This window comes from Tamandua tetradactyla, chromosome 5 (assembly GCF_023851605.1).
Source record: "Tamandua tetradactyla isolate mTamTet1 chromosome 5, mTamTet1.pri, whole genome shotgun sequence".
Classification (NCBI taxonomy): domain Eukaryota; kingdom Metazoa; phylum Chordata; class Mammalia; order Pilosa; family Myrmecophagidae; genus Tamandua; species Tamandua tetradactyla.
Genome location: NC_135331.1, coordinates 18,674,610 through 18,700,413, shown reverse-complemented (window position 1 = coordinate 18,700,413; position 25,804 = coordinate 18,674,610). Strand labels below are relative to the sequence as shown.

The 25,804-nt window shown below is 40.5% G+C and overlaps 2 protein-coding genes across 7 annotated transcripts in view; one reads left to right on the top strand and one right to left on the bottom strand.

Moving 5' to 3' along the window:
• SUDS3 (SIN3A corepressor complex component SDS3) overlaps positions 1–16,068 on the bottom strand; it is a 235,189-nt gene extending 219,121 nt beyond the window's left edge. For 3 of the 4 annotated variants that reach the window (XR_013175608.1, XM_077159958.1, XM_077159960.1), the window contains exons 1-6: positions 15,740–15,991; positions 13,692–13,761; positions 11,136–11,191; positions 9,216–9,287; positions 6,834–6,853; positions 5,396–5,552 (exon numbers count right to left, since the gene is read on the bottom strand). Coding sequence is in view for 3 of the 4 variants with exons in the window: in XM_077159958.1 (XP_077016073.1) it covers positions 5,396–5,552; positions 6,834–6,853; positions 9,216–9,287; positions 11,136–11,191; positions 13,692–13,761; positions 15,740–15,881 (517 nt within the window). In the remaining variant the exon portion in view is untranslated. Of the gene's footprint in view, positions 1–5,395; positions 5,553–6,833; positions 6,854–9,215; positions 9,288–11,135; positions 11,192–13,691; positions 13,762–15,739 lie in introns of all 4 variants that reach the window. The other variant, XM_077159957.1, reaches the window with a different exon arrangement.
• A 3,323-nt stretch (positions 16,069–19,391) lies between these two features.
• TAOK3 (TAO kinase 3) overlaps positions 19,392–25,804 on the top strand; it is a 225,871-nt gene continuing 219,458 nt past the window's right edge. For all 3 annotated transcript variants that reach the window (XM_077159953.1, XM_077159954.1, XM_077159952.1), the window contains exon 1: positions 19,392–19,651. The gene's annotated coding sequence lies outside the window, so the exon portion shown is untranslated. The remainder of the gene's footprint in view (positions 19,652–25,804) is intronic.

Sequence of the window (25,804 nt, the reverse complement as noted above, 5' to 3'; positions counted from 1 at the left end):
TAAGAACCATAGGGCTAATACCTATTTGTAAGGGTGTACCTGGAAGTGAGGGCAGAAGGAAGGAGGACAAACACACCCCACCCTTGGGGTAAAGGGGAAGTTCTCTCCACAAAAGAAACCTTATACCCCAGGTGGAGAGGCCCCCTTTCTTCAGCTGTTTCCTAGCTCTTGGTACAGCACTGTAGGTAAGAGCTGTGCTAGACCCACAGAAAGGTAAGCATGAAGGCCCCCAGCTACTGTGTGACCCAAGGAATGCTATGGAAATGCTCTAGGCCTCAAGTTCCCTCACCTTTAAAATGGAAGTCTCAACAATACCTCCCCTCACAGGCTGTTGTGAGGATTACATGAGTGGATACCCATAAAGCCCTTAGCAAAGAGACCTTCAACAAAAGTTGGTTTCTATTACCATGTTTACAGCCAGGGAAAAAATATGAAAAGATCTTTCTAAAAAAAGCAAGGCATAAACTGCTCAAGTAGAAGTTAAATACTCAAAGGCAGTCAGTATCAACCGCAAGGTTTTGCAACATTCAGTTCTAATTCGGAAAAGTGTAAAGGGAGCTCATTCAACCCAAAGGAGCACCAAGAAAAAGCATCTAGCATGTGGACAATACTGGAATATTCTGTCTAAAACGGCCAAGTGGGCTCTGCCCTGTGGCTGCCAAGATGAAGGGAGAGGGCACCTCTAAGAACAAGGGCACCTCTAAGAGCAGTGCCAGCTTCAGAAACCACGTTCACACAGAAAGAAGCTACTGGGATGAACACATGATGGACCTGGGAATAACCAAGTCGAAACAAGGCCACTAAACTCAAAACATCATAATTATAAGATTCATAAATCAGAAATATAATCTAATTCTTCTTATGATATGATGAAAATCCAAACCATTTTATTAGCCATGGCAGTACTGTTATTGTGATTAATCCTGCTGAATGGTATGCTTGGAATGGGTGAGATGGGAAAGTGTATGTTATATATAAATACCTACAGTTAAAAAAAAGCAACTAAAGAGATAATGACAAACACAATACATGATCTTAGATGGGATCTAGCAAGGGAGAAGAAAATGCTCAAGGGACATTATTGGGACATATGAAAATAACTGGAATATAAACTGTAGGCTTTACAGCAACGTTAAATTTATTGAACTTGACTGTACTCAAGATGGATACATAAATAAATGTAATTGTTTTTATAAAATGTACATGGCAGTATTAAGTGTTCAAGGAGCACGATGTATATAACCTACACTCAAGAGTTCAGAAAATGGACTGACAGCTAAAAAGATGGATAAATGGACAGATGGATAAATAGAATGAAGCAAATGTGGCAAAATGTTAAAACTGGTGGATGTGCGTATCTGGGAATAAAGAGTAGGATGAGTTCTATGTTTGGAGCTTGTATTATTTCTGTAACTGTCTTGTAAGTTTTAAAGCATTTCCAAATAAAAGTTGTTTTTTGTTTTTTTAAAAGACTACAGCAGAAGAATGAAGGCGCTCTGGCCAAGGTCTCAAAATGCATCAGCATGCCTTCTCACACCCTCACCATTAGGAGAGAAGAAAGGAAAAAGAACAGAGAGCAGTCGGAGGAGATCAACATATCAATCACCAAAGCCCCACCCCTACGTGATAAGATTATCCACTCAACCTGCCTCCCTCCAATTCTGGCAGGTGGATTTCTTATAGAAGCACAGGATATCCTCACCACCTGCAAGCATCAAGTTGCTCAACCACCTCAAAGGACACTGCCAAAAATCAAACTTCTGGAAACAAAGCTGAAAGCCAGATCTGGGGATGTGGCAACTCTAGGAAGACGTTTAAGCAGGGAATCAGTCTTCCTCTCTGACACAGCGTCCCAATCCCAAAGACTTATTGGCTTAAATTTAAAAGCCTCTCAGATCCAAAGGACTCTTTACAGGTTTGCTTCAGTGAGGATATCTAATTACAGATTCAAATTGAATAGCAAAGAAACCAGACTTGGGAGAGTATTCGATCAAGAAAACACTAAACAAGCTACAGGACTAAGTATACAACTCCTCTCCAAACCATCTCGTATTATTTTTAATAGAGTAAATCCTAGTACTCTACTCACCAGGAAGGAGCAGAGGACTACACATGATACACACAGGCACACTCTCGGTGTCATTGGGAGAGCGAATGGCAGGGTTAGTGTTGTTATAAGGAAGCAGACAATGAAAGAGGTACCTGTTAGACATGGGTGGGAGAGGGAAATCAAGATAACAATCAAGGTCAGGTCTTTGGAGGCCAGTTCAGGTAGGAATGAATGGACCAATCTCCATCAGGCCAAAGTTGCCCCTAATACAGGGATGGTATTTTTAAAAAATGAACGAATGGAACCCTCTTTTCTGTACCTTCAACCATATTAAATGGCCTGGATTCGAAGTCAACAGCAAAGAGTATTTTGAGCACAACTCTACCCATTCAAAATCCATATCACCTCTTCCATCCTTCCTCCCCAGATACCCATGTCAGATCTCTTTTCCTGGCCTTGACTACAACAGTCCCCTGTCATTGGCATCTGCTACCTATGTGTCAAATTTACTTCTCTTATTTCAGTTCAATCATGTATACCTCAAAACCATTAAAACAAGCTTGTCGACTATGTCTCTTCATTTAAGAGTTGCTCATCTCAACAGCACCTTATATCACAGAAGACATGTCACCTGTGCCAGTTTTGCAAGTATCAAAACAAAAGCTCCTTGAGTATACAGACCTTATCTTTTAGCCTAATTTCTGTGAACCACTTAGTTTACCATGTAGCCATAGTATTTATATATAAACCATAAGAGAGGCAGAATAATGCAGTGAACTCTTAGAGCCACAGTCTAATTCTGGCTTAACCACTAACTCACTGGGGAACTCAGAGCAAATGGTTTCCCTTCTCTGAGCATGTTCTGCCACCTGTAATAGGGAGGTAAGGACAAGCAAACCAAAGGGAGTTGCAGGAACTAAATGAGTTTACAACATCCCAATCAGTGAGTGCCTACTCTGTGTGCCAGCCACTCTTCTCCTAAGCACTTCTTACAGATCATTTAATTTAATCTTCAAACCAAACTACTATAGTAAGTTCTATCATCCCCTTGCCAAATGAGAAAAATGTACCAGAGAACGGAGGCAGTGACTGGGCCAAGACTCCTCCAGGCCTGTCAGTCTGCAGAGGCTGCTAAGGTTTGTATGTAATACCTGGCTCAATGTAAGCACTCAGGAAATAGGGCTTCTATTCTGGTATTATAATTACTCGGGCTCCACCTACGAATCCAGTCTTTTAGAGGAAACCCACAAGGCTTCACTGTGGCCATGAGTAGCTTCCACAGGGATGTGATGGTTGGATGATGCCTCTGGTGATGCAAGAATTTACAAAAGAAAATGAGATGGGAATTGATGGGCTACTGGAAAACAAGGAGAACAAGAAAGCACCTAAAGACAGGAGGAAGGGAAAAAAAAGAATTAAAAATGATAAAGTGCCCCCACATTTTAAAACTCATTAAGTTTTTATCAATTATTTGGCTACTTACAACCTTGATTTGAACATCAGGGAAAACACACACCCATGTAATTCTACCTATGACCTCGCCACTCAGTATGGTTCAAGGATGAACAGAATCAGCACTACCTGGGAGCTGGTTAAGATTTCAAGGTCTCAGGCTTCTCACCAGGCTCCCTGAAACACTGTCTGCATCATTTTATCAAGACCCCATGTGACTCATAATAGACAAAAGTTTGAGAAGTACCGACCTAAAATTCATCCAGGGTTCTCTACACACAATCCACCTTTCCACCTTCACGACCTGTCTTCATAAGTGCTCCACAAGAGATTTGGGCAGTAAAGAGTATATCTGGCTAATTTCTATGGAGGGTTGTCGATACTTTAGGTCATGTATCAACAAAGCAGGTCACCAACAACGTGGGTATGTGGATCAAGTTTCTCATCAGCTTCTTATTCAATTTTATTTTTAGAGACATCTTCATATTGAACCAGAAAAGATTTTAAGAAATATCTTTGCAGAGCAGAGCCAAGCACCAGCAATACTGGGCATCAATCCACAAAGGTGAAATCAGTTACTCAATTAGAGGAATGAAATCAAGCCTTTAATCCAACACCATAGCAGTACCATCTGTGGTAATGCTAATTATCCTTCTAGCTCCAGTGCCTTTTCTTTCCATAGTCTATCATTACCTTGGCAGTGCTTTCCATACCAAGGGTACCAAATGACTCAAGGAAGGACATCAGTACCTTTAATCCCCAAGGCTAGCTTTAAACATTTCTGGAATTTATTTTATTGCATTACAAATTATTTCCCTGCATTTATTTGTCTTTTCTATCCCATCAGGCTCAACCAAGACACCAAGCATACCTCCTGTACCAGTTAAGATTCTGGCTGTAAAACTATCTGGCCAAACAGTGTCAGTTGCTTGTCAATAATTAGGATGCCAAATCACAGGTAAGGTGATGGTATCTTTCCATGCAGATGGAAAGGGAGCAGCTATAAACTGACAATATTTCCCACTAGCCTAATGAAGGCTCATGAACATCTGGTGACTCTAGCAGAGAGCAATGAGGCAGCAATGCTAGCCCAGCCACAGTCAAAGAAAATGGTGTGCAGATCACAAAACAGCAGGCGGGCTGGCACCGGACACATTACAGCAGTGTGCTCCATCAATCTGAAAGAGCATTTCAACAAGGACAAGAGAGTGCTTTCTGAAGATTCTATTTTAGCATATCTTCTCACAAAATACATTTCTGTTTCTTTAGGGGTCTACGAGGAACTCATTCCTTCTACCAAGTCTTTCCATTAGGAAGCTATAAGAGGAGCGATTTTTTTAAAAAAAACCAGACCCCCACCTGAGACACAACCACATTTTCAATGGTATAATAACAAGAACTGGAGTCAGAAGCTGGTGTCAACTGAAGGGAGAAGTTGGCCTATAACATCAGAAATATAAGAGCTATATTTGGAGGAATGCAGGAAAGGGCATGCCACTTACATATTCAAGCAGCAAATGCATCACTCACTTGCCTTGCAGTATTTGTGAAGGAAAATTTTGCCAAGTTCCAAAATAGCTAATTCAAGCTAATTCCAGCTCTTTATCCTTTTAGGATTCATCAGTCTACATATGGCAACAGAAAAGTCAGCCCATATTGCTTCTCCCTTAAACTTGCCTATGACCTACCGAGTTCCCATATGAGGCTCACTAAATCCTAGTGGAAGTGGTTGCTCTGAGAAGTTAAGCAGTTTAACTAAGGTCACACAGCCAATACAAAGTAGAGTTGAATGTTAAAGCAACATGGTGGTGATGAACTAAGATAAAAGGAAGAAGAAGGATCTGGAATACCCTTCCAGGCTCCCCACCTTGTCACCCCCAGGGACTTTCATACCTCCAGTCAGTTCCATTGTTAGCTTTTCGTTCTCAATCATTTTCTTCTTTTCTTCTAGCTCAGCAATCAAGTTCTCTTTCAGCTCAACCTTCTTGTCTTCAAATTCTTTCACTGCTGCCTTCTTTTCTTTGATGTAATTTCTTTCCACTTGTTCAGTCTGAGCAAAAAAGAAATACAGGTTAGGGGTCCATGGCCCTGGCAGCCAGGGATCAACTATAAGTCTGACTCTACATTTAAGAGAAAAATGCCTTTACCAGAAACATGAGAAACATGGTTTCACTCTCACATACACTTGCAGTAATAGGGCGTGTGGGAGCGAGTTTTCCAAAGGATGCATAAAATTGAACCAGACAGCTTTTGCTTATTTTATGCGTAAACCTTACTTGCTACTTGGGTATTTTCTCTTGTCCAGATCTTATATTTTATGATATTTATATTTAAATAAAACATTAATTTTCTTTTGCCAAGTCTTTCCATGAGGAAGGTATCAGAGGAGATATTTTTCAAAAGAGCCAGACCCCAACCTGAGACACAAACAGATTCTCAATGGAATAATCCCCTTTAAGGATACAATTTGGAAGGAAAATAGTACATTCCAGATGAAGTATCTATATACAAAATTAATTACAAGATATCGCGGCAAGATGGCATGGGTTACTATTATTTTTTATTCATTACCTTCCCAAATACTTGAGGTAAGATAAAGAGTAAGTACAGGAGATAAATTAGTAGGGGCCTGAACACCAAAAGCACTCAAACATCAAAATTATGCTAAAATAAAAATTATATAAGTATTTACTTTTCAAATCACACCATTGTAGTAAATGAAGAACAAGTGGGCCAATGGTGGGCTCTGGATGTGGATAATGTGATCCCTTAAGCTATATGCTTAAGTGTCTATATTCTTTGAACTGATTTCATTACTAAATTGGTTTCCAAGAATGTGGCTCTGATATACTATGACCCTCTCAAAAGTACACTCCCATCCTAACCCCCAGAATAGTGTATCATCCAAGACTCAGGCACTCATCTCTGTCTTTCCTACTAGCCAGAGAATTTCAACCATAAAATTGAATTTGTTGAGCCAATTCAGAAACTACACTGATTCAAGGACCAATATACCAAATTACTAGGTCATTAAAATTCAGACATACTCCTAAACGCCATATAATGGGAAAAGTCAACAAGAAAGCAGCAAGGGGTGACTATCCATTAATTCCCTGTGATAAGCAGAGGCCGCCCAAACAACAAATAAACAGATGAATAGATGGAATTTCTAAACTGACACCAAATGCCCTTTAGTAAAACAGAATAGGGAGGAAGGCTTCCAGTAGGGGTATTCCCAACTTTTATTTGGTGTTAGGAGTAAATGCCACCAGTTTCAAGAGCAAGATCCCACCTCAGAGTGTGCAAACCCAGAAGATCCTTGGGTACTTACTTCCAGCTGGAGGAAGAGTTCTGAAAGAGATAAAACATGCAATTAGATTCACTAGGCTGTGTCACCTTTCTAGACAGTGATGTTAGGATTCATTTAGAAGCAATAATTGCTTTCTGAAAGCACACTTACACAAAGCAAATGTTTTCATCCATAAAGTGTTGATATACATGAAGGGGAAGAAGTACTCATGACTAGTTCAACTTTGGTCCTGAATAGAACTAACTCTAGGCGTTCTGCCCAAGGGCAAAAATAATCAGCAGGAACCAAATCACTTTAGCTAAATGAAAATAAAATCATCCCCTCTTTCATGCAGTCCATACTTTCCAACAGTCAAAATAGACCTACCCAAAAAGAGCAGGATGGGTCAGAAAGTAACAATGCAATTACTCCAGAAGCAGAGTCAATACTGACACCTGCAAAGCATTATGTAAATGCCTCTGTGTAGTAAGGAAAGACACTACCAGAGACTCCAGAGGCCCCAGAACCTCAACTCTCAGCTGCCACGTCTCTCTGTTCATGCTGGTGCTTCTGCCAGCAGCACCCACTGGTTTCTCTGATTTCATTTCCAAGTTTCAGATCTAATGCAGCCTCTTCCCCTGAGGCCTTTCCTGATCCATCAATCCCTCTCAGACACCTGAAAGTATCCACCCAGCAATATTCAACAGCTTATTAGGCACCTACTGTGTCATGAAACTATTCACCTAGCAGCTCCCCCACTAGATTATAAGGCCGTCTACAAACCCAGCACTTGGGACAAAATAGGACTATGGTACCTAATCTTTTCAGAGTGGCAGTGAGGCCACTGCATATGGTCCATAAAGGACAGCACATACTGCACAACCTCAGCGGACACTGTTCACTTTTACTGCTGTCTCCTTTAAAAAGCTGATAAATGCTACTGATCCATTCCCCAGAAAAATACATATGTTCACAAAATACTTCAAAGAATTTCAAGGGCTCTGGAAACTCCAGATGCACAATTAACTGTTGAATGAGAAAATTAACTGAGGAAAGGGACAAGCCACTCATTATTTTCGAACCCCTAGAAGCCTCAGGATAGGATAAAGCTGTCTCATCACAAGAGAACTGGGAAGTACTGGGTACATGACCCCAAGCATACCCAGGCCAACAAACACGTTCATTCCTGCAAGTACCTCAGACTCACGCCAGGCACGAATGGGCCCAGATGCCTGAAGTCCTATACCATTCCAAATCACACCTGCACCAACAAGTCAAATTGACAATTAGCACTTTGAGTTGGCAGTTGTTGCTTTACTTAAAAGGAGCCAGCCACCAGACACAACAAAAGTGGGTGGATTTATCTCTATACAGAATGTGCTTTTTAAAACCCAAGACGTGACTGATTTAGAAGCTCTTCTTAACTTTTACATGGGGAAAAGTAATATTTATGAAAGAGCATACAAGGACTGCACTGACAGTCTGTGAGTGAAATTAAGAAAAGCAATCCAATACCCATCCAGCAGTTCTATCTTAAGAAAAATGGTTCGCATCAATCCTTTATTTATACGTTAAGCCAATTCTATGAAGTAATATTATTCCACTCAAGAGATGTGGAATCTGAGGCTTCAAGGGGTTAAATACCCTGCTTAAAGCACAAGACCTAAGGTGAAAGAAGCAGAATCTGAATGCAGGGCCATGTCCTTCCCAATGTTGTCTGCTTGTTAGCATCCCCCTTTCATTACTCAAGGAAACTCCAGGAACAGGGTTGAGGGTTTTAAGGATGTTCCAAGGACACCCTCCAGAGCACTGAGTAAAGTGGGGTAAGACTAGGGGCAGCCAAGATGTGGAAGGGCAGTGGACTAACAGTTGTAGCTTCCGACACATTCAGCTCGTCTTCTAATGGACATATACTCAACAGAGAGAGCGAAGAAAGGGGCCCATGGTAGAAAGTGGAAAAGACACTGACAGACAGTGAGAGGACAATAGCACAAACAGTAGCACCCAGACCTCATCTTCAAGCCCAACAGTACCACCACCACTACAGAAACAGGCACCCAGCTGGCATAGAATACAGAAGAAGCAAACTTAAATTGAAAGTGAAACAAGCTGTAATTCTTTTCTGTGTCAGCACCTGAGGTTGTTAAGCCTGCCATGCAAATGTAAAAGAGATGGTATAAGTTTACTCTTGTGGCACCAGGGAAGAAGTCTGACTACAAGGAGCCATCCCTAACATTCGTAACTCCTTGGCCATTCTTTGGCAAATGGAAAAAAAGATGGGGCCAATTTAATCTAGCTGTAGCTTTGGGGTCTCTTCTCAATGGAATATTTTGAATAACAGCTCTCATGGCCACATTTCCTAGATGATAAGCAAAAGGGGGAAAATCTGAAGATGATTTATTTCCATTTAAGATGTAGCCTTACCCGCATTTCGTATCCTCTCTTTGTACTGCTGATCTAGTTTTTTCATTCTCTTCTGATATTCCTGTAATGTACCTGATTTTGAGCATTTACAAAAGAAAAAGGTTATTTTTGAGATCAACCTGCTTTACAGTTTTCTAAAATTATTTTCTAACATCATGACTGTTTTAGTGACATGAGAATAAAACACAAACCACAAATATACTAAAAACCACTGAATTGTACACTTTATATGGCTGAACTATACGTTATGTAAATTATATCAAAATAAAACTTTAAAAAACCTCATCACTGTATGTTTATTAAACACACACACACACACACAGCCACAGCCAAGCACAGCTAATTGGACTCTGGTTATTAACCAAATGCTTATGGCAGAAACCACCTGGGGTCTATTTGGAGTCCACTCCATCCTAGCAGATTAAAACTCTCTAATAAACGAGGAAAGTGGAAAGATGCAGGCATTCCCAACTTATTCCAATAAGTCTAAGACCCAGTGGCCTACATACATAACTTTTAAGTTATATAATCTATTGATATCTAAATTTACAAGCCCAATTTTGGTAAAAAGAACACATCAATACTTTCTGCTACAGCCTGAGTCAATGGACCTCCCTTTCCTGGTGAAAAGCTCCTTCTCCTTCAGTTAGGTCTAGAGCAGTGCTAACAGAACTTTCTGCGATGGTAGAAATGTTCTGTATCTGCACCATCCAGTACGGTAGCCACTAGCCACATGAGGCTCTTGGGCACTTGATCTATGACTACTGTTACTGAGGAAATGAATTATTGATCTGACTTAATTAATTGAGACTTAATTGGCCAATTGTGGCTAGTGGCAATAACAGACAGCACAAGAATAGATTCTTACCAAATCTCTACTCAATTCACTGCTCCTTCCCAAAGCAGCTAATTATGAGGGTTCTGATTTGTGAGGGAAGTATTTCCTAACCAGAGAGCTTTAGCAGTACGCATTAATGGCATTGTTCCCAAAATCCCACACTGAACCATGCCAGACATGCCTGCAGGCCTGCCATACATAGGATGTATTTCTTTCTCACACGATGTTTCCATTATCACGGAAAGAAAACAAAACAAAACACAAGGATGTTTGACTACAACTTATGGGACCATTTCTTCACCATAAGCAGAAATCAACATAAAATAAGCTGGTCCAAGGAAGCAGATCACCCCAAGTAATAAAAGTACCAATTGGAAAAGCAGTGCCCTGATGAGGGGGCTCCACAATATGATGCTGAAGAACTAATGACAGCAGTAAACATCCCTGAACACTCATGGTGTACCTGACACTCCTTATACCTAATCTCATCCAATCTTATTTTCTTAATTTTACAGATCAGAACAGGTTAAGTAAGAGAAAGTTATGTGCCAAAGGTAACACTGCTAAAAAGTAGTGAAGCTGGGATTCTCATCTGTCATGGGGACTGGGGAGTCTGTCCTTTTAACCCTATGCTAATTGTCTCTAGTAGCAAAAGGCATTTGACAAGATATAATCCACTCCCAATTTACCAAGCAAAAAAGAAAAGATACAGTGTCGATGATGCATAGTCCATTGATATTTGGTTTAGAAAGAATCATAAAATTTTATTCATTCTTTATTCACAGTCCCCCTTCAAAAATGTCCACCTTTAGGCACAGTGGCTTTCAATTCATATTTACAGATTTTTCTTCAAATGAGATTCCATTTGAAGAAAGAACTGGCTAATTATTAAAAAAAAAAAAAAAAAAGACAAGTTTGATAATAACTAATTTACTGACAGCAGAAGATAACAAAATATATAGTAGATGGCTAAAGATAGCCAGATCAAATTTTAAAATGCTCTACAGAGAATTCATGCACAGATTTCAAGGACATGTGACATTGAGGAATGTTTAGAAACGAAAGCTAAACTACATACAAACCTTCCTGCAGTTGTTGTAACTGCCTTTTGAGAGAAGCCAGCTTGTCCTGATACATTCTGTAAGAAAAGAAAGCTATAATGAAAGATAAAAGCATTCATTACTCAATTTCAAAACGATCCACACACAGGAATTTCCTGGATTGGTAGGGGAATACCAATAATGTCCTTGAGGGGGGAGACAAAAACTAAAGTCTGCTAGCTAGTTTAAAATGTACTGACATCAATTTAAAATGTGCAAATCTGGAGACAGATTTTTTTTTTTTGGACACAGATTTTAATATATAAATGACAGTGAAAAACAGAATTAGGCAAGAACATACAAAGAAATATTAAAAGCATGATGTCACTTTCTTCTGCATTTAGAAGCAAAATAACACACACACAAAAATGGAGAAACAAGCATTAAATATAGCTCTTATTGTTAATGCTAATTAAGATTATAAATTCCAAAGCCATTGGATTATGCCTTCAGCATGTTTTTCTGCACACATGTTGTAGCTATGTAAGCAGTTAGTCAATAAACCTTCACGTAATTTTTAAAAGCACTACACTTTAAGGGTCAAAGAAATAATAGTGAGTCAGAAACAAAAAATTCAAACGCAGGATTTACGTGCAGCCCCAGATGGATAATACCACAGAGCACACATAAAACAAAAGAACGTGGCGTTATTTTTTCCCTTCACACCCAACGAATCAAAGGCAATTACGCATTCTAGCATGTCTGAATGGTAGACTCTACATGTAAATCACATTTCAACAATACTTTTGCTTCTATCAGAAAAACATTCCCAATTTCACAGTTAACAAAGACAGGATTTGCAACCTGAAAGAACAGTGTCCAACATATAGCAAGCACAAGAGTCTTTTGATTGCTCAAAAAAGGGCTGTAAATATAAATGTTTATAACAACACTCTATTTCTACGCTGAGGAAAAAGTGGCCAAAACCTGAGAATTATACAGATCTGATTATTTTAGGGAGGCTTTTGTTTTGTTTGCTTTTCACTTTTTTTTTTGTATGCTGTATGGCAGGGTCACATTTCATTATTTTTCCATGTGAGTATCCTGTCATTGCAGCACCATTTGTTGAATTTTTGTCTGTTTGTTTTGTTGGTTTGTTTTGCTTGTTTGTTTTTTTTGGGAAGTGCATGGACCAGGAATCGAACCCAGGTCTCCCACATGGCAGGTGAGAATTCATCATAGTACTACCCTTGTACTCCCTTCTAGGGAGACTTCTGATATACTTTCAAGGCCCACCTTGAATCACACAAGACATTCAATACTAAAAATTATTTTCTATATCATCACATTTAGAGTGGAAACAAGTCTGTTTCTACAGAATGCTTAAGCATATCAAGTACAGGAGAGGGAAAGTCTGTGTGAATTATACCGCGCTCCAGAAGCAAGTATGTGGAGCCGAAAAGATTAAACTTTACCCTACAGTGAAGGTGTAAGTCAACACCTTTGAACTCTGAGTCTGCTTCTGAAAGGGAATACTAACAGACTCAAGATGTACACAGAAAAAGAAAACAAAAGTTCAGATTCACTGAGATCAAGTAACTGGGGAAAAGGATAGTTATGTGAAATGGATCAAGGTGAATCAGTAAAAAGCTTGAAGAAAATAAAAAGATAAAAAATAAAAAGCAAGCGTGGCATCAGGAATGAGATGGTAAGAAAACTCCAAGAATTGTTAAAGTCATCCTTTCTTATTCCACACTGGCCAGACAAGCTGCATTACCCATGTGGCTCCCAAAGCTTGAAAAGGATAACAGAATCCAGAAGATGGCCACAAAAATTTGCAAACAGAACTAGAAAGGAATGTGCATCAGCTCGTTTAAACATAAAGAATAAAACAGGTCAAATTTTTAAAAAATATATTCAACCAATACTTATTGAATATATTTCATTCTGTTATCCATCTGCGTTTTTAATAAAAAGTCAGTAAATTTTAAGCATAAGGAAGCTATTTTTTTTCAAGTTCTTTAAAACATAATAGAATTTTAGTCTATCTGGGCACGTTCAGTTGGGGCTCTGTCTGAAGGTGATGAAAAGGTTTGGGTGGACGTGTGTTCAAGTGGAAAGAGCATCGGAGGAGTCAGGAGTCCCTAGTTTCCAGTCCCAGTTACCTGAGCTCTCAAAGCATCCAGAACCTTGCCTAACAGGTAGTCAGTGCTCAGTGAGTTCATGACCATCTTAGAACCTGGCTGCTGGATGACGCGAGTTTCCAAACACTGGTTTTCACATCTTAAATAAAAGAGGAAGTAGTAAAAGGTACTCTCCTGTATTATGGGATTACTTCCCTGTGATCATTTGCCTCTAGGTTCTTTCTAGTCTACCCATCATGGATTTTTGATATAGGAAGAAAAAAAGAACAAGTTTCATCTAAATACAGACTGATTAAATACAACCAATTTAAAAGAAGAAAATGCACACATACACACAGTCTTTGGAAGCATTATAGTCAAAACCACACATACAAGGCCACTATATTTTTCCTGCTAATTCTGTATTCCAGAAAAATAATATAAAAACAATCATGAAAGAGCTTGTGTTACTCACTGTTCCTTCATTTCTACATAGTCATCTTCATCATGCTTTGCGAGGTCAGTCTCACTAGCATCCTCTGTGTCTGAGTAAAATTAGGGAGGAAAAGTCAGTTAAAATCATATTCATATACTCGGCATCGCGTCACAGCAAACGCATGCAATAAACTTCTGTAAAATGAATTTCTTCTCAAAACTGGCCAGTGTGACACCATCAGTGGAAAACATTAAGTACAGTTATTTCAGAAAAGAAAATGGCATTGCCAAATTATACACAGCCAGATTAATGCAAAGAGCTTGCCCTTATTTCAAGTGCAACCAGAAAACAGGGGTATCAGACTAGGCACTCATGGTCAAGGCTGTGACTTCTGCAGAAACAAAAAAGCTGGCAGTTCAGGAAAAGGAGACATGGGTGGAAGTCTGGAAAGTACAGGTAGTCAAGCCCTGCTCACTACTCTAAATTGAACCCTTAGCAAATTTCATATCAGATAGGAGATGAAACAGGAGAAAAAGAAACAAGAAATACAACTCTAATAACAAATATTTTCAAAGTTACAACTAATGGAGAAGAGGAGGGAGGCAAGATGATCAAACAGAAACTGTTTCAAAACACTTTATACACTATCCTTAAATAAGCAAAGCGCTGGAGTGTCTACACAATTTCAAGAACCCTACTGCAGGAAGTAAATCTATTTTGGCTTCACAGCACCCCCTCGTGGGCATTAAAAACAATGTAAGTGATTCATATTCAAAGGGTTGAAAGATGAGTTTTAACCCAGCAGGCCCCAATTAAATCCAGTGTGGCATGTCCTCAAAGTAGCATTTCTTGCGAGAATTTTAAAGTAGATCATCTCCAAAGATTCAAAGTTATCAATGCAATTAGTTGGCTCAACTTTGTCTGCATATATAGTTGCCTTCTGAGAAATGCTGTTGCAGACCCAATTTTCCACAAACCCTTCTCCCCTCCTTCAGCTAACAGAGCTTCACTGAGTTCCTGTATGTGCCAGCCAATCAAGTGCTCATTATTTCGAGGACTGAAATGAATAAGACAGGCTCCTTATTCCAGACAGCCAATAAAATGAACTGGAATACTCCACTCATATATTGGTTCCTCTCTATCTCCTCTTTCTTCTCCCGTGTCCTATGCTTCTTAACCTTTCTCTCCCTCTAGCCAGCTCCTTCCTCAATTCCTCTAAAACAGTACTCCTCACACTTACCAAAATGTAAAGCCCAGCCTGAAACGCAATGCTCTGAGAAGCAGTAAGACATAATATAAAGGGAATGGAAATGAAAACACACCTGGGCACCATTAAGCAAATCTCTACCTCTTCCTGTGCCTGTTTCTTCAGTGGTGAAAAAGACACTTACTGAATACCGGAAATTGGGCCAAGTACTTCATACACATTTTTTCATTTAATTCTCTCAACTACCCTAAGAAAAAGGTACTACCTTTCCACCCCATAAAGTTGGGGAAATGAGGCTCAGAAGCTTAAGGAAGTTTTCTAAGATGACAAAGTTGGGTTAAGTTACAGACACAAATTTAAACCTAGATCTGGCTGATTCCACTAAGCCTTCTTTAAACCACTCTGCATTCCAAATCTTGTACTGTGCTGTCCAAAGTGGGACTGACTTAATCATATTCTGGTGGGGTCGGGGGTGAGGGCAAACAGAGCTTTGCTCTGACTTTCTCCAGAACTAAAAGGACAGGGATTCACAGCACTCAAAGGATGGTTTTCCTATTCCATCCAACGAAGACCAGAGGCTCAATCCGGACGGTTGGGTTGTGGGGGAGGGAGCAGAATCTTAAAGGGACCTCCAGCTCTATGAATATCTCCTTAAGTCCCTTCTCCCCATAACAGTAGGGTACAACGTACACAGCCAGGGCTTCCCTCCTTCCCCAGAGGGACTAGTGATAACTTCCCAGGACCCCGCTTCTCCCAGATGCCCCTCCAACGGGCCCCACGCTCTAGAAGTCGCCCCGCCCCGTCCCACTCCCAGCCAGTCCAACCCCTTCCCCAGCAGCTCCACCCCGGCCCAGGGCTGCCAGCGGTCAAAAAGACGCACCTTCATCCGAGTCACGACCCCGGAAACTGCGTTCGTCGTCCTCCGCACTCTCCAGCTCTTCATCCTCCTCTGGACAGTACTCAGGCGCCGGCGGCGCTCCAGCCGGGGCCGGGGCCGGAACCAACAGCCCCGCGGCACTCATATCACCTCCGACCGCAGCAGAGCGTGCCACCGGGAGATCGAGGCCACCCACGCTGGGGACTTGACTTCCTCCTGGCAGAGCCCGACGGAGCCGCCACCCCGAAGAGCGGGAGCCCCGGCGACCCCTTCCTTGTTTCCGCCGAGCTCCGCCCCACGCGCCCGCACTGGGCAACGGGGTCCTCGCGCCGGCGGCGACTTCCGGGTCGCGAGCTGCCCGAGGACCGCCTGATTCCTCCATCCTTGAGGGAGAGGAAAGGCCGCCAGGTTCCGCGACGTTCCGTTCGCCTAAACCTCAGTCCCTTCATTGCCGTCTAAAAATAGTCGACGGAATGGTGGAAAGGGGCGGAGACATGAGCTCTAGCGTTAGGCAAATCTACGGGCAGGTCTAGCTGAGGCCAGGACCCCGAAGCTTAGGGGCGACACCGGAAACAGCCGCCAGGCGGCGCCTGGAGCCAAAAGTAGAGCGAGAAGTTAGCGACCTGAGAGCGGCGGGTATGAGGGGTTTGAGGCAGGTGAGGTGGTCTTTTCTTTAATTTAAGCAGGTGAACCGTATGAACGATATGAACCGTCCCCTTTATAAGTTGAGAAAATGTAGCTATCCAGAGTTTGAGTGAACATCCAGAAAAGAAAAAGAGCCCTGACTCCTCCCCTAATTGGAGTTTATTAAAAACTAAAAGATAAATTTTCTGTTGCTCGGTCCTGGGATCAGCAAAACGGTATTTTTCTCAGTCCGTCCGAGTCTGTTGGTATAAGTTTGCTGAATAAAATGTTATCCCGATTTTACAGATGAGAAAAGAGATGTCACTTGCCTAAAAAAAAAGTAGTAGCATCCAGCTACTTCCAGATCCAAGCCTTCCTTCAACAGTAAATCTGTCTCATAATTCCTCGAGTATTAATTTTTAAAAGATTATTTTTCCCAGTTCAGTAATTTGGTAACCAACTCTCATCTGAGCAAGTGGAGTTCCTTGCATACAGACCCAAATACCTAGATAAATTAATTTGTGATTTCTACTCAGTAAAAGGGGGCACAGTGTTTTAAGTTTTGGTTAAGGTACAAGTTTTGGGTATACATGTTGTCAAGAGCAGTGCGGTTTAATTGTGGCAGCACGATAAGGAAAAGGGCCAGAAATGTTCAATGGTTTGTCCAAAGTAATATAAATATTCCCACTCTATTTTGCATCCGTGTCTTCATAGAAAAAGTAATTAAAAAATAGTAAAGTTGAACACAGATGTACGAGCCAGAGTGGAATCTACGATTCTGATTCTTAGATCCCTTGTAATCAGATTTATCTCTGAATGGACTCAAAGTCTCTTAAAATTACAAAACTTTATTCTCATAAAGAAAAAAAATCTTTATTTCCTACCTTGTTTTGAAATCTTGGCTCTATTTTTAAGGGATTTTTTCCTCCCAACGAAACTCATGTATTTACAGAATGGAATGCTGTGATGTCTTTCCAAGAGGTTTTTTGGTCTCAGGGATCTTCTGAAGTTCTTTTTAAATAAGAGTTATTCTCAGAATGCACTGTAGGTCTACCATCTATATTTAAACTAGGATTTCAGATTCCTGTCTGTTGTACAAAGGCTGAAGCTATTTTCTTTGCTTTGTTAGATTACATCCAAATTATTTGTAGTTATCTATTGAACTTGAGTCCCTATTAGTACCAATAATTATAAACCAAAAAAAGCACCAACAACATTTTAGAAATTAGAGTCCATTGATATAATGCATTAAAAAAAAACTGATTTTATCACTAATTGTTCTCCTTTCTAGACACTTGAGTTTTTGTCTTGCTTATATTTTATTTCTATTTCCATCTAACTGATTGCAGATAACATCCGCTGATGTCATGCATTTCTTTCATTTAATGAATAGATACAACTGAACACTTGAGTGGTGAAAACTTATCCTCTTGTCTTCTGTCCATATTTCCTAATGCAGAATTGTTAGAATAAGCTTTTAAGTAAAAGATGCCTTTTATTGAAAGGGGACCTAGAGAACAACAAAAAAATTCACTTGTGGCTTTGATCTTACTCACTCTTTATAGTTACTTAATACAAAGGTTATGGACAATTTCTCTAGGTGTGTAAAAAGCAATTTCCCTCAAAACTAAGTTCTACCACCTTGAAATCTCTTCCCAAAATAGTGCTCAGCCACTCTGCTCCTATTACTTCCAACTTAAATGTAGTCCTGCAAACCCCAATTCCAGAATGTTTGTGCCTTCAAACCTCTGCATACTCTAACTCCCAAACTTAAACTTTAAAGAGGAGCACTGTAATTGGAGTGGGGTATGATTTTAAAACAGTAAGGAAAAAGTATGTATACGGTTTAGAACACCTACTTAAATTGTATAGCAGGAGTTTAAAAAAAACTTAGAGTTCTGAGGGCTAAGGCCTGTATACATTTGACAACACTTATGATTAAAATGTGTTTCTGAAATGAAATAATTTCTTCATAAAATGCCAAACTGCCAAAGTCCTTAAGTTTATTTTGGGGGTTAGGAATAAACATAACAGTTTTCTAGTATTGATTTCCTCAGCATACCCAGTTTCACAAAAATACAAGGAGTAACTCTGAGTAACATGTACTTTCACCCCTGGAAGACATTACCTTTCAGCTTCAATCAAGATAGGTCTTTGCTTATCCCAGATTGCACTTGGGGTCAAAGCTTGTTAAAATTTGGTGATTAGTTTACACGGAACAAAACGGAATGGCTCTGTGAATGTTGAATAGGCTTGCTTGAAGCTAACGGTTTCCCCAGGAGTTCCTGTTTTTTCAGTCATAATGATGATACCAGAAGTTCAAAATCCAGCAACTGAGTATCTCTATAAAGTTTTGTTCTTATACCTATCAAAATGAGCCCCGCCAGGGTTGAATGCTGTTTTGCAAAGCATGTATCTAGTATAAATATAGGGATTTTCCCCAGCAATATTAAATTGATGTTAGCTGAACACAATGCCAAGAAGAGCATTGTTAGAGATGTACAAAGGACTTAAATTCAGGAAATGGACAAGTCCTGGGAGAATTTAAATCCAGGAAATTTACAAGTCCTGTGCAAGGTCTTGGAGAATGGGGACCTCCCCAAAGGCTCTTATATCCTTCCAGGGTCCCAGAGTGCCTTGGCCTCTAGGCGTTTCCCAGAAAAGGTTAAGGCGCAGGGAGAAGTGCCATGAACTTTGACCCACGGGTTGGCGCAAACAGGGATGACCGCACCCCTGGAGGGCCCGTGGATAACTGAAGTTGCAAGGTCTTCCGCGTCTGAGGAAACCTCGCCCAGCCCCACCCGCATAGTGAATTCCGCCAATCCTAAGGCGCCATCGACCGCTCGGTTTCCTAGGCATCTCCAATCAAGTACCTATAAACGGCCTCAGCCCTGTGCCCCTCGATCAGGGAAGGTCAGTAGAGAGCCTATCGGAGCCGGGTGGGGGCGTGGTCTAGGGGTGGGGGCGGTCGGTCGGTGAGGGTGGGGCGGAGCGCGCTCGGCGCAGTCGGGTGCGATTGGCCACCCCTGGCAGGAGCCGCACCTCGGACAGCAGCAGCGGCGGTCGCGGGAGGGTCCGTGGGGTGCCCGGAGGCGGCGGGGTCCCGCGTTCGAGAGTGGGACGCAACGCAGGGACCGCGGGCGGAGGTTCTGGGCGGCTGGACTCGGCACTCAGCAGCGGACTCGGGAGTCTTCCAGGGGACAACCCGTAGAAGAGCGACTCGGGAACAAGTGTGAGAGAGGAAGCGGCGGCGGCGACGCCGGGCCCGGGGGCGGTGACAGCAGGTCTGAGGTGAGAGCACCGGGCGCGGGGCGGTGACAGCGTGAGCCGAGGCGAGGGGACCCTGCGCGGAGTGAGGTCGGCGACGACCGGGCGAGGGGAGGTTCGGGAGCGGATTTGACAGTTCGGACTGAAGAGAGGAGACCCCGAGAGGGGCCGGGACAGAGGAACTGAAAAGAGGGGAGCCCGAGTGGCGCCAGGTCAGAGGGTTGCGGGAAGGGGACCCCGAGAGGGGCCAGGACAGAGGGTCCGCGGGGAGAAGACCCCGAGTGGGGCCAGGACGGAGGGTCTGCGGGGAGGGGACCCCGAAAAAGGGAGACAGAGGGTCTAAAGAGAAGGGATCCCGAGAGTGTCCGAGGGGAGGGGACCTCGCGAGTGCGAGTTGAGGCAAGGAACCCTGAGAGGGACGCTGGTTCCAGGTCGGCGGGATCCCGCGCTCTGCCAGCCTTGCGTCTGAGTCGCGAGGGAGCCTGAGAAGGATCGCGCCCACGGAGTTGTTCAAACCACCCCCAAGCCCACCGCTGCGGTTGGGGTCCTGGGTCCGGGTCGCTGTGACTGCGAGTTGGGGCCGACAGCTGGGGCAGAGTCGTGGAGACGGTGATGCTCCCAGGGTCTGAAATCCACGGGACGGGACCTTTCTGAGCGTCGTGTGCGCGACTGGGATAGCTTGAGTCGGGGTGACTCTGGAATAGGGATTATGTAATGAAACATCTCCTAAGTAGAACGCACCGGCCGGAGGGTCTGGTAGAAACACCAACATCTTGCAAAGGTCAAGACAGAGGCACCCCTGACCTTTTCTCACTAATCTCCCTTGGTGTGGATGGATGCCTGGAAAGTGAGGGGCTACCTGACCTTGATAGCTTAATCTGAATGTGAAAAGTTGGAGGGAGCTTCTGTAACCTACCACAAAAAGTTGAAGGGGAAAGGGATCCTTTTGGAAACCCATGTTTTGGATTAATTCTAATATTTCTTTTGAGAGAGGCAGATATTTTCCTGACCTGTTTTTTTTTTTTTTTTTTTTCATTTTAGCTGAATAAGAAGCTAAGAAATTTGTTCTGATTTGGCAGCACCTCAGTATCAATGTTTAAGATGCAAGTTTAAAGAAACAGTAAACTATAAATAGGGAATTTTGATTGCTTAACTTTGATGTGTGGAAGATAGTTGAAAGATCGAACTAAATTTTTTAAAGAGGCATTGGGGAAACTAAAATAACAGCACTTTCCAATAAGTTTTCTTATCCTAAAAGCTACCAGAACTGAGCTTTAGGCATAATTCCAGGACAAGCTATGGAGAGAGATAAGCCTATTTAAACCTGACACTGTGTGTCCTGGTGGAAGGCGGGTGTGTGTCTGTCTATTAAAATGTTGAAACAAATTGTGGGAAGCAATAGAGGGTGAGACTCCAGGGGACAGCCTCCTCCTTTGACTGATGAGAAAATTAAACTAATGACCAGGCTAGTTGTTCTGAGTACTTGGGATATGTTCATATTGTCCTAACTACCGTTCAGATGTTCTTTGGTATGCATGTGCTTTATTATGGGTGCACCCCACAGTTTTGTATTTGTATTTTTTTAACATCTTTTTCTCCATTTTTGTGTTGCTTCTCTTCACTCCTCTTTTTGACTGGTTTCTTTTTTTTAATCGAAGCAGACTTTAAAAATAATAGTTTTGGGAAATTAGTGGGGAATATAATTACTAAAGCAGCTCATAATTATTTAAATATCTCCTTTATTTCAGGTTTAGAATATGTCTTATTAGAAGTCTTTTGCCCTTGTTTAGTAATAGGCAGCTTCAGCTAAGGGGACAAAGGGAAAGCTGTTCTAATTTCCCAAAGACAATGTAGAAAGTGTACATAGAACTGCCTGTTTAAATCCAGTACAGAAATTACTAGTCATTTTTACCAGGGTGATAATAATGAAAGGCATATGCTGTTTAGGGATTTTATTTGACTTTACTTGATAAAGAATAATTCTTATATGGCTTCAGAAAGTGTGGTGCTTAATGTGGTTAAGAAAATTCCACTAATTGAAGTCCTCCTCTAAGAAACAGCAGTTATAGAGGTACCTGGGAGGGACAAAAGTAAACACAAATTTAAAATATGAGGCACTATAATTTATTTAAGATGTATTGAGTGTAATTTTTTACATTAAATTTATCTTTCCCAAATTCTGAGTGGAATTCAAGTAAGAATAAGGTCAGTTAACTCAATAGGTGATTTAGAAGGGACAATATATTCATATAATATATGAAATGGTCTGTGGAAGGATTGGATATCTCAGCACCAATAATTCTACAAAGTAATAAATATGTTCAAGTAGATAAGCTCTTTCACCATACTTGTTAGCTCATTTCTGACTGGTATAAATGGTCATTTCTCAAGACAAAACATTAAATTTATTTCCTTGTAAAAAAAGAAAGTGCTCTGATACTCCCTGAGTGATTAGTAAAACAGTCATTTCAACCACATTACCTTATGGTATTAATGCAAAGCTGATAGAGATTCACTGTAATAGAATTTTTAGTGATGGGAAGGGCCTATTTAACTGTTTTTTCCCAGGAAGTGGGAGGGTAGGATTTCTGTGAGAATTTACTTTCATTTGTTTCACAAAATACAAGTACATTGTGAGAAACTATAATCTGTGAAATCATTATACCTATTGTCATTTAAAGAATGAGATTTATTTTCCGTTAAAAAATTAATCAAAAGAGATTTTGAAGGACCCTACACTTCCATGTGAATTGTTATAGCAACCACAGAAATGCAGGTTCTTTGGGGTTTGGAATTCTTAAATATTCTTATTCTTAGTTTTAGGAGGATGCAAGTACTGCCCAGTAAATCCAATAACCCTCTGTACGCTCTCTTTATGCTTGAGCCATATATAGTCAAACCATTGTAATCTCAGAGACTACTTTGATATCTAATTTGGTTTAATGTTTAAGCCAACCTGAATAAAAGTTCTCATTGCATGCCATATTTGTTTTTATTAGTTTCAGTAGTGTAGGAGAATGAATGAAAACTAATTATTGATACTTTTTTTCTTTTAGAGTCTTACGTAAAAGCCTCTTTCTTTCAGTCTTTCTTTTCCAGTCCTTGTTTCTTCCCCCACCCCCCCAAAAGAACACAAAAAGAAAGAAAAACAGAAAGGAAAGAAAACTTATATCTTAAAGTATTTTGTGATTCCCCTAAGAAAAGAGATGATTTTTCAGTTTATCTTCTCATCGATCAGGGGGGCTATATTTTGAATTAATATTTTTGAGTTGTGGTGTATCAGAAAATTGCATTTCAGAGTAGGGAGTTTGTTATAATTTAGTCTTATCACCCATTTAATTGGTTCTTTATTATTTGTGAGGGTATATCAAAAGTTTGTTACTATTTGCTTGAACTCAGATGCAGCTTAGTAAAAGAAATATAAGTAATATTTATCTTTCTATAATTACAGACTAGATAGGATATAAACTTACAGGTCAAAATCTGGTCTAACTCATTTTCAAGCTACAGGCTTCAAGTTTTTTAAAAGTTAAAATTTTTGTGATACTCTGTAGCAGTTAAATTGATAAAGGTGCCATTCCTGCTAAATGTTATAAAAGTTAACTAAATACTTAATAAATCAACCTAATGTATTTGTTTCTGTCCAACCTGAGATTTGTTAGATACATTGAGGTATATTTAAAATCTTTAAAATATTTTTCTATTTGTAAAGTTAAATTACTAAAATGATTTAGGGACCAATTTCTTGATGAGTTATCACAAATCAGTCTCCTAACCATTGTCAACTTACTTCACATGTATACCTTTTTTCATTCCTAGAGTGCGAAAAGAAAGATGACTTGGAATAAATGTTTTACACCTAGAAAAACTTTCTCCCATTAAACAAAGAGGTATGGGCTATGTGACTTTAGCTCCTAAACTGGGAATTTACATTTTGGAGTGTAGTGTTCTGGGCCCTTTCACTTTACCTCTGGGTCAATGAAATGACGCACAAACTCAACCCCACATTGTACATTTTATTATGCTTAATATTGTACTCAGGTATCAAAGTACTCATTAGAAAAGTTTTACTTTCTTCCACTATTTTTGAGGAATGACGAGATGACCTTTTATTTCCAGAGCAATCTAGATTCTATGCACTGTGTTGTATTTATTTCTATGTTTCACTTTCTGGTTAATGATACTGGCTTATGTCCATAGCAATCAAGGCTTATGACAATTCAAAAGCGTATTTATCCATGGAAATAGATGACACTAATCAAGGAAGCTTTCTTATATATTTAATAACTTAATTAGTCTTGGCAGTAGATCTACAAAACAGAACTATAGTTCATGGCCAACTTTCTGTTCTGCTACAGCATTAGCCTTTACTTCTTGAGGAGTGTATGTGTTAAATACTCAAGATATTTTTTAAAAATCATATTAATATGGTTTTTAAATTATCTAGCTCAAGATTTAATCACAGAGATACAAAATTAGAGTATTATGCTTCAGGTCCCTTTATGCTTCATTGTCTCGTGCAAATTTCTCTTCTGTTACTGTTATACCAGTTCTTTTTTATATGCCATTTGTCTTTTACTAGTTTGTGAGTACATCAGGGGCAGAAATGGGTCATATTTATCTTTGTGTCCCCCATGCCAAGTGTAGTACCAGCACAAAGTTTGAAGGATTTTCAATAGATGTGGATTGAATGAATGATCCGCAAATTAATAGATTATATTTATGTAATACTTTGCTTCTTATTCTCTTTAAGGGCTTTTAGATGACATCAGAAGGGTGTTAGAAGAGACAGTGATTCATGTGGAACACAAGAATAAATGCTGTTATTATGTATCTACCACTTAAGGAACAGTATGATAGAGTAAACGGAGAAAGGACCTTTAAATCAGGGCGATCTAGGCACCTATTTGTCGCTGTCCTGATGCCAGCTGACTGAGCCTGAGTGAATTATTCAAGTCTCAAAGCTTTCAATTCTCTTATCTGTAAAATAAGCATATGTACCTCTCGGTACATTCTTATATGGAATAAATGAAGTAATTTATGTAAAGTGCCAAGCACAGTGACGCACACACGTAAGAAGAACTTAATAAATGGTAGCTGCTTATTATTGTAATCACTTGAGACAAATTGTGTTGCTCTTTTTCTCTACTCTCAGTATCCAGTCATTTGCCAAGTCCCATGGTTCCTGACCCTGAAGAATGATTAATAGATTCACACATAGGGAAACTGAGACGCAGAGAACGGTAATTAACTTCCCAAGTTCACACAGACAGTGGGAAACCTGGCCACTATAACTTAGGTCTGATTTTTCAACCTTCCACTTTATACCGCTCAGTGGTTCAAGAGGGAGCTAAAGAGGGCCTCAAGGTGCCCGGGAAAGACTGTTGTGGCCATTTGCAGTCTCCTTTTCCTTTCTGTCCTTCCTGTGTATGCTGTTGCTCTTAGTCTCCCTGAAGTATGGGCTTTGACTTTGCTACTCACATGTTCATAGAATTCCCCATAGTCTAATGAATTTGATACAGATTTATCTACCTATTTTTAAATTCCCAGCTCCCCATGATTCCCATATACACCTATCCTGTGGCCCTACCAGACAGGCCTGCTTATGGCCAAACCCTTACTCGTTTGTCACCTTCAGGGCTCTGTTGCTGCCATTTCTTTCCCCTGAATGCTTTCTGTTTCTCATTTTGTAGACTTACCTCTCATGCCATCTTTCAGGAAGCCTTCTCTGATTATCCTTCTTGCCACTCCTTTGAGATTCCTGGATATATACACAGGTGTGTTTTTAAACTCTTCTTTCACCAGTACCAGCCAGTTTTCAAATGTGTTAAAAGTCCTCTGAAATTCCTAAGTACTTGACTTGCACTTTTCATATTACACTAATATTTTTTCTGATATTACATTATGGGGTTTGCACTTCTCTTATCCTTCTTAGGGGTCTATCTTCTTACTCTAAAGAGGACAGTGTTATACACATTTAATTGTCTCACAGCTAATATCTGCTCCGTAATTATTTGTGGAATTGTATTACATTTAAACGCTTATTTTAGGTTCAAAAATAATATTGAAATATAATTATGGCTGCCAGTGAGGATAACAGGGATAATTCTTAAGTGAATAATTCTTTTCTGACTTTGACAGTTGGTAAATTTGATTGCCAGTGTTAGCAAATATGTT